Raw genomic sequence first — 12,576 nt, 5'->3', positions numbered from 1 at the left:
GGCAGATCCCTTTACCTTCCCGGGCACCCTGGGCAGATGGCAGCCATGGCTCCCTTTAGAAACTCCTTTGGAGCAACCCTGTGCTCCGAGATGCCTGGCGCTGTTCTGTGATCCCTGCGGCCTGGCTGAGTGCTGCCTGTGGGCATCTGCCACGTGTAACCACTTAACTGAAATCAAGCCCGCCGGCTGCAGACACAGAGCGCCCCTCCCGAGGCAGGGGGAGAGCGAGGGGGCTCGTGATGCGCAGAGCTCCCACCAAAGCACGACCCAGCTGGGCCCAGCCACTGGGCGGACAGTCACGTGGAGCCTGCTGCAGACCGGCTGCACCCACGGTCAAGAGAACCGAAACGCGTGCGTAGCTCACACTTACACCAATAAGGATGTGTCCTGAGCATGGAGCCCCGCGATTACCCAGCCCTCCGCAGGAGGCCGGTGGGGCATCCATGTCCAGGCCTGCACCTCGAGGCTGGCCACAATCCAGTCTGCCTGACCTCCCGCCCGACACGCGGCCCCTCCCTATCTCCACAGACGCCAACGTGCGAGTGACCCTGGGCACGCAGCCGCCCTGCTCTCGGGCCCAGGAGGCCCAGTTCTGGTTTGACGCCGTCCGGAGGGGGCTGTACCTGTGCACACGCGGACAGTGGCTCTCCGTGTTGGCAGGTGAGGCTTCCTGAGGACAGGGCGATCATGCCCTGAGCACGCAGGTTCCCCCCCACACACGCCCCACAGGCCCCACACACACCCCGCAGACCCACACACACCCTACAGACCCCCACGCACCCCACAGGTCCACACACACACACCCTGCAGACCCTCACACACCCCACAGACCCACACACACCCCGCAGACCCACACACACCCCACAGACCCCCACACACCCCACAGACCCACACACACCCCACAAGTCTACACACACCCCGCAGACCCCCCCACACCCCGCAGACCCCCACACACCCCACAGACCCACACACACCCCGCAGACCCACACACACCCCACAGACACACACACCCCGCAGACCCCCACACACACCCCACAGACCCACACACACCCCACAGACCCACACACACCACAGACCCAAACACACCCCGCAAACCCACACACATCCCCCGCAGACCCACACACACACCACAGACCCCCACACACCCCACAGACCCCCACACACCCCAGACCCACACACACCCCACAGACCCCCACACACCCCAGACCCACACACCCCACAAGTCTACACACACCCCGCAGACCCCCACACACCCCGCAGACCCCCACACACCCCACAGACCCACACACACCCCGCAGACCCACACACACCCCACAGCCCCCCCCACAGACCCACACACCCCCCACAGACACCCACACACCCCACAGACCCACACACACCCCACAGGTCCACACACACACCACAGACCCACACACCCCCCGCAGACCCACACACACACCCCACAGACCCACACACACCCCGCAGACCCACACACACCCCACAGACCCACACACACCCCACAGACACACACACCCCGCAGACCCACACACACCCCGCAGACCCACACACACCCCGCAGACCCCCATACACCACAGACCCAAACACACCCCTCAAACCCACACACACACCCCGCAGACCCACACACACACCACAGACTCCCACATACCTCACAGACCCCACACACACCCCACAGACCCCCACACACCCCACAGACCCACACACACCCCACAGACCCACACACACCCCGCAGACCCACACACACCCCACAGACACACACACACCCCGCAGACCCCCACACACACCCCACAGACCCACACACACCCCACAGACCCACATACACCCCGCAGACCCACACACACCCCACGGGTCTACACACACCCCGCAGGCCCACACACACCCCACAGACCCACACACACCGTGCACCCAGACACACACATTACACACACATGCCAGCTGTGGGAGGGGCGGTTATGAAGAGGTGAGGACGCTCCGTCTCTGGGTGGTGTGTCCCGGGGGCCGCAGGGGGCTTGTGAGAGCTAGAGGTGGCCTCAGTCAGCCGTGACTCCCCGAGCAGATGGTCCAGCTCCATGCAGGCAAGCCAGGCGCGCGGCTCCGGCGCCAGGAGCCCCGGGCCTCAGCGTGAAGGCCACACTGCTCGGGGTGGCTGCAGAAGCCCAGGCTGCCGCGTGGTTTGTAAACACACATGTCCTGGTGTGGCCCTCGCTCAGGGCTTCCTGTTGACTAGAAGGTTCAGGAGCTGAGCTCGGCCTCCATGGGCTTCCTGTGCATGTCCTGTGCACCAGGCCACGGGTTAGACACAAGGCGCCACCCACCTAGTCTGTGTGTCATGCTGGTTCTTCCCCAGGGCTCCCAGTGGGGGAAGTGAGCCGGGACAGGGGTGGCATGGACAGGGCGTGAGCCGGGGCTCAGCTGTGGGCCTGTAGGAGCCCTGAGTCTTGGGACCCTCTTTGATTTGGACACCTTGTGTAAGTTGTATCCCGTTCCTACCTCTGGGAGGGGTACAGATCCCACAGCCAGGGAGAGCAGCCTCCCTCTGTATGTCTCCCACAAGAGTGAAACAAAGGCCCAGGAAATCTTCATGCAGCCAGCACCATGGACCGGGCTGGGCCCCCGGGGTGTCTAGGCTCCACACCTGGCCATGCTCACCAGGTCACGATCTTCCCATCACCAGCCAAGGCCAGGCTAGACTATGTGGAGGAGCATCAGAGCCTGTTCACCAACTCGGAGACGCTGGGCATGGAGACCTTCCGCATCCCAGGGGCAGGCCTCTTCGTGGCCACAGCCAATCGGAAAGCCAGGTCCACCATCTACAAATGGGCGGATGGAAAGTTTGTCTCCTATCAGAGCATCCCCACACACCAGGCCCAGTCCTGGCGACACTTCACCATTGGGAGAAAGGCAAGTCTGCAGGGGACCTCCCCTTCCTAGCGGAGTCCTCGGGCTGGGTCTGCACGCTCCCCTTCTCAGGGCTCCGACACCTTCCCCGGGGAGAGAGGCGGTGGACACAGCGCTGAGTCAGAGAAGTCCCGCAGCAGCCTCGGGACCAGCTCCTGGGCAGGATCTGCACACAGCGCATTTTCCAAGTTTTGAATTTGTTTTGCTTTCTAGTGGAGGCCATGGGGGATTTTAATGAACTTGACTGCCAGGTTTGGAGAGGAGGGCGCTGGCTTTGAGCTACCCCTCAGTGATCACAACATAGGCTGGGCTTGGCCAGTGCGTGCACGTGCGTGTGCACACACACGTGCATGCACACGTACACACATGCACTCACACACATGCACACACGTGTGCACACATGCACACACATGTGCACACACGCACACATGCACGCGCACACACATGCACACCCGCGCACACACATGCACCCGCACATGCACGCACACACACATGCACACACGCACACACATGCACACACACGCACACACATGCACTTGCACACATGCACCCGCACATGCACGTACACACACATGCACGCACGCACACACATGCACGCACACACCTGCACACACATGCACGCACATGCACGCACGCACACATATGCACTCACACACATGCACTCACTCACACGTGTGCACACATGTGCACACATGCACACACACACACACACACACACACACACCCTCTCCACGGGCATGGGTGAGGCAGTCAAGTGCAGAAACAACACAGGTCACCCTCTGCAGGGATCATAGTGGACTGGCCTGGTCAACGCCCTGTGCCAATCAGAGCAGAATGACCTGGTTCTCCTTTTTCAGATCTTCCTGGCTGTGGCTAATTTTGGACCAAATGAAAAGGGCCAGGAGTTCTCCGTGATTTACAAATGGAGCCCCAGAAAGCTGAAGTTCGTCCTGTATCAGAGGATTGCCACCCACAGCGCTCGGGACTGGGAGGCCTTCACGGTGGACGGGGAGCACTTCCTGGCAGTGGCCAACCACCGGGAAGGTAGGGCGGCAGCGGTGGCCCGTGACCTAGAAGGTAGGGCGGCAGCGGTGGCCCATGACCTAGAAGGCATTCAAAGTAATACCCGGCATCTGTGGTGCACGCCTGTAATCCCAGCCCTTACAAGCTGAGGCGAGAGAATTGCGATTTTGAGGCCAATCCCAGCTACATAGTGAGACCCTGTTGAGAAGAACGGAAGAAAGGAAAAAAGAGGAGGAGGAGGAAGGAAGGAAAGCGAGGGAAGGAAGGGAGGTGGGTCGTGCCTGGGCCATTTCCGGGAGTCCAGCCCTAGACATCTGGGTGTTGCTCACACAAACGCCTGCACACCTGCCTCGGTCGGGAGACCCCAGAAGACATGACCTACCGAACCCCAGCCCGCAATCTGCCCCTGCTTCCCTCCTGATTTGGAAGTAACCAGCCTGTCCTTGGGAGGGTCAGGCTGGCACAGTGAGCAAGGGGGACACTGGCCGCAGGCCACCCAGGTGGACGGCGTGGCGGTCTGGTGGCCCCATCCACCGTGGGACAGTGCTCATTCTGAGCAACTGTGTCAGAAGTTGGTGGGCAGCGCAGCCTGGCAGGGGCCGGGAGGTCTGGCTCCAAGGCCCCGCTCCCACCATGCGTGACTGGGGGCCAGTGAGTCTCCCCAGGCCTAAAGCTCTGGGCTGGTATGGAGAGGTCCGCGCACGTTCATGCTGCAGGGGACTCTGACCCGTCCTCCAACAGCCACACAGCATTTGCCCGGGTGTGCGGCCCACCAGGCAGGCTTGGGGGTCTGAAGCCGTTCCACTCGGGGTCCAGGGACCATGGCCAGAGCGTCCTCAGGGCCAGCACTCCGGCAGAATGGGCCTGGGAACCGCTGGCCATAGAGGGGGGCTGTGGGGAAGCATCACTGAGCACGGGACTGTCGGGGGCACTGTCAGGGACAGGTTCTCGGGGAGCCCTGAGGGAGGGGCCCCTCTCGGTCCTTCTCCACGGGGCTCGCTGACGGCCCTCCTCCACGGGGCTCGCTGACGGCCCTCCACGGGGCTCGCTGACGGCCCTCCTCCACGGGGCTTGCTGACGGCCCTCCTCCACGGGGCTCGCTGACAATGCTCTTTTGGAAAGCGGTGGGAGCCCAGGAGGTTTTCACTGGGGACGGAGCCTCCACCCGGGCCATGACAGCCAGGCACTGGGGACGGGATGACTCGGATGGCTGGGCAGGTCTTGTGCAGCTGCTTGTGCGAGACCCGAGGGGTGCGGGGCAAGAGTGGGGCTGCCGTGTCCCCACGCCCACACGGAACCCTGGTTCCAGGCGACAACCACAACATCGACAGCGTGATCTACAAGTGGAGCCCCACCACCCAGCTCTTCGAGGCCAACCAGAGCATCGCCACGTCGGGCGCCTATGACTGGGAGTTCTTCACGGTGGGGCCCTACTCCTTCCTGGTGGTGGCCAACACCTTCAACGGCACCTCCACCCGCCTGCACTCGCACCTCTACATCTGGCTGGTGGGCGCCTTCCGCCTCTTCCAGTCCTTCCTGGTAAGACCTGCCGCCCTCTCTCGCTCTCCCGCGTCGTCTCCGCAGACCCCGGAGTCTGCCCTGTGCGCCTGCTGGATCCTCGATCCTGGGCCCCAGAGCCTGAGCCTCCCCCAGGCACAGGCTCCGGCCCAAGGCGGGGGGCTGACCAGGGTGGGGTGCTCGCATGGGCCTCCTGCCCCAGGGCATGCCCCAGCTCTGCCACTCCAGCAGGGGGCTAGGTCTCCACCCCAGGTGGCCAGGCAGCTTGGCTGTGGCATGGGGGGTGGGTTGAGGTGTTTGGGGGAGCCTCTCCCTTTAGGCTGGAGGCCTGGCCCCCTTTGAATAGCGGGGAGGGAGCTGGGTGGATGTTAGAACCAGGCTGAGCAGGGAGCGGCCAGTGGTGGAAGCCCCCAGCTGAGGGGACCCACCCGCCCGCCCGCCCGCAGAGCCGGGCTGAGCCCCGCGGGCCCAGCCTCAGAGCCCCCCCTCCCCTCACACCTGTGTGTTTTGCCAGCATTTGCTCATTTTACTGAAATCCGTGTTGGCCCTGGAGATATCTTCATTTGTTTGCCGTGGGGTTTGAGCTTTGCAGGTCATGCGTGTGTGAGGCTCTGGGGAGCTGCCAGGGACCCGTTTCTTGAAGGCTCCCTGGTGCACGGTGGGAAGAGCCACGGGCGAAGGTGCTCACAGCGTGCACGGCCCGGTCCTCCCGCTGGGGCGGGACCAGCACAGGCTGGCTCCTCGGCCCACCCTCCAGTCCAGCCTCACACCACTCCAGAACCTTCCTCCTGCTGCCAGAGACTGCCGCTCTGTTTGGGCTCTCCCTGGAGCCCGGCCTCCCGCGTCGGGGTCCTGTGGCCTGAGCGGATGGGTGTTGAGCCTCTGGGCATGGTCTTGGGCACGTCCTCACTCTCTGAGAGGCGTCGGCTCTCCAATGGGGGGAAGGAGGGGGGAGGGGGGCTGCTGATGAGGACTCGAGGTTTGCTGCTGGAGGGAAGAGGCCCAGGGGGCCGCACAGACCAGGGGAGGGACACAGAGCCGTCCTGGGGCCAGTGCATGGGACCGGGGAGGCCCGGGGGGGGGGGGGGGGGGGCCTTGGGTCTGGAGCTGGCATTAGCACACATTGGCTGAAGTGTGGAAGGGTCTTGCCAATGGTGACAGCAGCCTCCAGGTCTGCAGAGACTGCACGTCACAGGCCTGCCCCAGTGTGCATGCACGTGAGCATGCGTAAATGTGCTGTGTACATGCGAATGCACTGTGCACGCATGTACACACGTGTACACACTCAGTACTGAAGAAGGCTGGGCAGAACCCCGCTGGCAGTTCTGAGGGCAGGAGGCAGTCAGATAGACAGCAGGCCCTCCAAGACCTGAACACATGCATGCCTCCCTGCCTCGGTTTCCACGCCTGTGAAGTGGGTGTGGTGTGAGTGCGTCTCTCCAGAGGCCAGCACTCCCGGCAGCGGCATCCCACAGCCGTCTGCGCTGAGTTGGGGCTGGCAGCCCAGGCTCCTGGGGAACATGGGGTTAGGGCTCCCCAGGGTGAGAGTGCAGCGGGCACCCGACCTGGCCGGGGAGTGCGCTGCACTCGCCACTCAGGGAGCCACCTGGCCTGAGCTGCAGCCCCCAGGAGACGGCAGCACCCTGCCCTAGGCCTTCGGGGCCACCCACCTCCCTGACAGCTGGGGAGGGGCCTGGCAGGCGTCCTGCCCCGCCCCCGTGTCTCCTGCAGTCCCCACCACAGTGTCTGCGAGCACAGTGCCCCTGTGACCACAGTGTCAGTGACCACAGTGTCAGTGACCACAAGTGTCAGTGACCACAGTGTCTGTGAGCACAGTGTCTGTGAGCACAGCGCCCCTGTGACCACAGTGTCAGTGACCACAGTGTCTGTGACCACAGTGTCTGTGAGCACAGCGCCCTGGTAACCACAGTGTCTGTGACCACAGTGTCCTTCTGACCACAGTGTCAGTGACCACAGTGCCCCTGTGACCACAGTGTCAGTGACCACAGTGTCTGTGACCACAGTGTCAGTGACCACAGTGTCCTTCTGACCACAGTGTCTGCGACCACAGTGCCCCTGTGACCACAGTGTCTGTGACCACAGTGTCAGTGACCACAGTGTCCTTCTGACCACAGTGTCCTTCTGACCACAGTGTCTGTGACCACAGCGCCCTGGTAACCACAGTGTCTGTGACCACAGCGCCCTGGTAACCACAGTGTCTGTGACCACAGTGACAGTGATTGTTTTCATGAAGGTTGTCCTAAGTATGACATAGACATTCATCCTCACCAAGCACCGTGTACTTGCTTGACCCTGGCTGGGCAAGAGGGGCTGGGCACCCCAGAACCCCAGCACGGACACCTGCAGCAGGTGCTGTGCCTATCCTGCATAGAGATGGACCAGGAACCAGAGGTGGCTCACCACCCATGGTACCCTGCTCACCACCCATGGTGCCCTGCTCACCACCCATGATGCCCTGCTCAACCACCCATGATGCCCTGCTCACCCATGATGCCCTGCTCACCCATGATGCCCTGCTCACCCGCCCATGATGCCCTGCTCACCAGCCCATGATGCCCTGCTCACCACCCATGATGCCCTGCTCACCCACCCATGGTGCCCTGCTCACCACCCATGATGCCCGGCTCACCACCCATGGTGCCCTGCTCACCCATGGTGCCCTGCTCACCACCCATGATGCCCTGCTCACCCACCCATGATGCCCTGCTCACCCACCCATGATGCCCTGCTCACCCACCCATGATGCCCTGCTCACCACCCATGATGCCCTGCTCACCACCCATGATGCCCTGCTCACCAGCCCATGATGCCCTGCTCACCCACCCATGATGCCCTGCTCACCCATGATGCCCTGCTCACCCGCCCATGATGCCCTGCTAACCACCCATGATGCCCTGCTCTCCACCCATGGTGCCCTGCTCACCAGCCCATGATGCCCTGCTCACCACCCATGATGCCCTGCTCACCACCCATGATGCCCTGCTCACCCACCCATGATGCCCTGCTCACCCATGATGCCCTGCTCACCCACCCATGATGCCCTGCTCACCAGCCCATGATGCCCTGCTCACCACCCATGATGCCCTGCTCACCCACCCATGGTGCCCTGCTCACCACCCATGATGCCCTGCTCACCACCCATGATGCCCTGCTCACCCACCCATGGTGCCCTGCTCACCACCCATGATGCCCTGCTCACCAACCATGGTGCCCTGCTCACCCGCCCATGATGCCCTGCTCACCACCCATGATGCCCTGCTCACAACCCATGATGCCCTGCTCATCACCCATGGTGCCCTGCTCACCCACCCATGGTGCCCTGCTCACCACCCATGGTGCCCTGCTCATCACCCATGATGCCCTGCTCACCCACCCATGGTGCCCTGCTCACCACCCATGATGCCCTGCTCACCCACCCATGGTGCCCTGCTCACCACCCATGATGCCCTGCTCACCCACCCATGGTGCCCTGCTCACCCACCCATGGTGCCCTGCTCACCCATGGTGCCCTGCTCATCACCCATGATGCCCTGCTCACCCACCCATGGTGCCCTGCTCACCACCCATGATGCCCTGCTCACCCACCCATGGTGCCCTGCTCACCACCCATGATGCCCTGCTCACCCACCCATGGTGCCCTGCTCACCCACCCATGGTGCCCTGCTCACCCATGGTGCCCTGCTCACCACCCATGGTGCCCTGCTCACCACCCATGATGTCCTGCTCACCACCCATGATGCCCTGCTCACCACCCATGATGCCCTGCTCACCCATGATGCCCTGCTCACCACCCATGATGTCCTGCTCACCCATGATGCCCTGCTCACCAGCCCATGATGCCCTGCTCACCCATGATGCCCTGCTCACCACCCATGGTGCCCTGCTCACCCGCCCATGATGCCCTGCTCACCCACCCATGATGCCCTGCTCACCCATGATGCCCTGCTCACCACCCATGATGCCCTGCTCACCACCCATGGTGCCCTGCTCACCACCCATGATGCCCTGCTCACCACCCATGATGCCCTGCTCACCACCCATGGTGCCCTGCTCACCACCCATGATGCCCTGCTCACCACCCATGGTGCCCTGCTCACCACCCATGATGCCCTGCTCACCAGCCCATGGTGCCCTGCTCACCACCCATGGTGCCCTGCTCATCACCCATGGTGCCCTGCTCTCCTCCCATGGTGCCCTGCTCACCACCCATGATGCCCTGCTCACCCACCCATGATGCCCTGCTCTCCTCCCATGTGCCCTGCTCTCCTCTTGCCTCGAACCTCCTGAGCACCTTTTCGGAGCCTTCACCTGCTGAAGCTCTCAGCACCCTTTGGCCAAGCCCTGGCCCTTCCTCGGGTCTCAGTCCCTCTGGAGCTGAGCCTCAGACCCACCTCCCTTTCTCCCTGTGCTGAGGCTCCCGCCCCCGAGCGTCTCCCCTGCCTTCCTACCTGCTGAACGCCGGGGACTTCTCAGCTCTGCCGGTCCCTGGCCGCCCAGCCGGGCTCGGGGGTGAGAGGAGCCCCCAGGCATCACGGGGCCTGGCCCTGGAGGGCAGCGGGCTCCACACACAGCAGTGGGCAGGTGTTGGGAAGGAAGCAGCCTGGAGACCTGACTGAGGGTGCAGGTGAGCTGAGCGCACACGTGCCTCTTGTGATGTGTGTACACACTGCATGCATGCCTGCATCTGTGTATGGGCCTGGGCATGCATGTGTGCGGCAGCTAAGTAATACATACCTGTGTGCACAGTTGTGTGCGTGTAGACGTGAGCACACATGTGTGCACACGTGGCTGCTCACAGCTTGGGAGGGGCGGCGATGTCCCAGGCTGACAGCTTCTGTCCCTAGCCCAGCACACTGGGTTGGTCCAGCAGTCCTGCTCTGTGAAGCGGCACAGGCAGATGGGGCTGACGGTCCTGCAGACCTTGACATCCCAGGCCACTGGGCCTTGGGGGCTGGTCCACAGGGGACAAACGTCCACGTGGGAGAAGAGGTGTGATCTCAGAGGGCCGAGTGAGCAGCCGAGCCCCGCAGCCCTGGCCCTGGCCCTGGTCCCTGGGAGTCTTATTCTTTGGCCTAAACTAGCACAGTGGCTGATTCTGAGGCAGCCTGGGCTTTGGGGTGGCCTCAGTGACCATGGGCTGGCGTTCCTGCCTGTGCCCTGGCCACTGAGCTTGGGCGAGCAGCAGCGCCCTCTGCTGCTCATGGAGAGAAAGGGCCTTTGCATGTGGCCTGGAGTTTGCTCTTTCTCTAAGTGCCCGGCAGTGCCAGCCAGGCCCTGGACAAGCAGGGGTCAGAGGGCAGCAGTGCACTAAACTTGCAGGCCAAGAGGTTAACAGACCTCTGTGGAGAACAGGTCAAAAAAAAAAATCACCCTAGGGTCTTGAGCCGGATGCTATGTAAACCTTTTCACTCAAGGCTGGTCACAGCTTCACTCCTGGATTTTGGTTTTTGTTGGTTAATTGGAGATGAGTCTTCCAGACTTTCCTCCGTAGGCTGGCTTTGAACCGTGATACTCAGATCTCATCCTTCCGAGTTGCTAGGATTATAGGCGTGAGCCACCAGTGCTCAGCTGTGTGTGTTTTGTGAAAACATACTTGTCGGGACATAGATGTATATGTGTATGTTCATTTGCAAATACTACCCAGGTCTTTCCCCTGTTTTATTTGACCTGTTCACTGCTGTGCGGAAGTCCCGGACACGGGCTCCCCTTGGTCTCTGTAGCTCCCATGCTCATGCTAGATTTTCGGTCTATTTGGAAGGGCTGTGCAGCTCCCTGTGAGGTGAACTCAGCACATGCAGTCATCTTGTTCCGGCTCCTGTCACACCACCATGTGAACGTGTAAGAACATGCTCATACGCAGCAGGTTCTATAGCTTGTCAGAGTGCTTGCTTTCCATGGCCACCTGCCTTCATCCACGCACTGCCCACCTCTAATAACTCCACCCACCTCAGATTCTCCATTCCATCTGTGAGACTTTCCTTCAGCCTGAAAAACTCCCTTCAGCACGTCTTACAAAGTGGTCTGCTGGCCATCCATTCTGCCATCATATCCATCTTCCCTTCACTCCTGAGGGACGTGGAGTCTACCGGTCACCTTCCAATGTCCTCTGTGGACGCCATGCTCCAGAGTGTGTCCCCTGGTGCTTGTGTCATTGGAGTGTGTCCTGTGCTTTTTTGTATTCATCCTGCCTGCATAGTCTCTGATCTTGGATCTGCAGTATAAGGTTTCAAATTCAACTTGGAAACATTCTATTCATCGCTTCTCCCCCTATCTTCTGCCTCCTCTCCCCATTCGTTTCCTCCAGTTCCGTCTCCCCGCCCGGCTCTGAGGGTCTGCTCTGTGTTAGATGGATGATTTCCATGGAAGCCAATGTGGACACTGCGTTCTCAGTGCAACACTTACTATTTGGTTCCTTCCAGAGCTTCTCAGGCCTCCTGATGTCTCTTTCTCACGGCTCCTTCCGCCCTCCCCTGTGCTCCTGTCTTCCATCCTGAAGGCGGCTCCCGTGGCCGCTGTGGCCCCACGTCCGGCTGCGAAGTTCCGTCAGCAGCACCTCCCGGCCGCGCCGGTCACCTGCAGGGCTTGTCTCCTGGCATTCCCGGCATGGTGCCCGCACGGGTGCCATCTGGCACCTTCCGCTAGGGGGTGCCGGGGGTCACAGCGGCCTCTGGGTTTAACCTTCCGTGTTTAACCCCAGGCAGCCCCACCACCACCACCCCCCTACCCCCGCGGCTGCCAGGATTCCAGGGTTCTCCCTTCTCTCGCCTGGTGTGGCTCAGGCCTCGGCCCCGCCCCCCAGCCCAGACAGCCGGCTAGGCTGGACGGGCTCCTGGCCCCCGCTGTCCATCTTTGGCTCTTTGGACTCAGTCTCTGATGCAGTGCACTCTGCTGACTCGCGGAGAGTCCTTGTGCCGTGTCCCTCCCCAGGACCAGGAGCAGAAAGTCAGAGGCAAAGGCCCTGCGGCACTTCCCGCCCGGGCCGGGTGGGCGGGGATGGGCGTCCCCTCCTGCAAGAGCTGAGCCCACAGAGTCCCGCCCACCACGCCCCACGTGGGCTGCCCGGTCCCACCCTCCACTCACACCCCAGGTCACCCACGGGGCCTCTGCCTTGGCCTTGTG

General features: G+C 62.2%; 1 protein-coding gene across 1 annotated transcript in view; it reads left to right on the top strand.

Annotated features, from left to right (window-relative positions):
* The window catches only part of Tspear (thrombospondin type laminin G domain and EAR repeats), a 114,992-nt gene that overhangs the window by 98,055 nt on the left and 4,361 nt on the right, over positions 1 to 12,576 (top strand). The window contains exons 6-9 of the mRNA XM_042671712.1: positions 529 to 660; positions 2,672 to 2,898; positions 3,753 to 3,939; positions 5,228 to 5,457. Coding sequence (XP_042527646.1) covers positions 529 to 660; positions 2,672 to 2,898; positions 3,753 to 3,939; positions 5,228 to 5,457 — 776 coding nt within the window. The remainder of the gene's footprint in view (positions 1 to 528; positions 661 to 2,671; positions 2,899 to 3,752; positions 3,940 to 5,227; positions 5,458 to 12,576) is intronic.

Source organism: Dipodomys spectabilis, unplaced genomic scaffold (assembly GCF_019054845.1).
Source record: "Dipodomys spectabilis isolate Male_0828 unplaced genomic scaffold, ASM1905484v1 ptg000652l, whole genome shotgun sequence".
NCBI classification, from domain to species: domain Eukaryota; kingdom Metazoa; phylum Chordata; class Mammalia; order Rodentia; family Heteromyidae; genus Dipodomys; species Dipodomys spectabilis.
The sequence above is the reverse complement of the archived record's forward strand: the minus strand, read 5'-3'. Positions and strand labels throughout refer to the sequence as shown.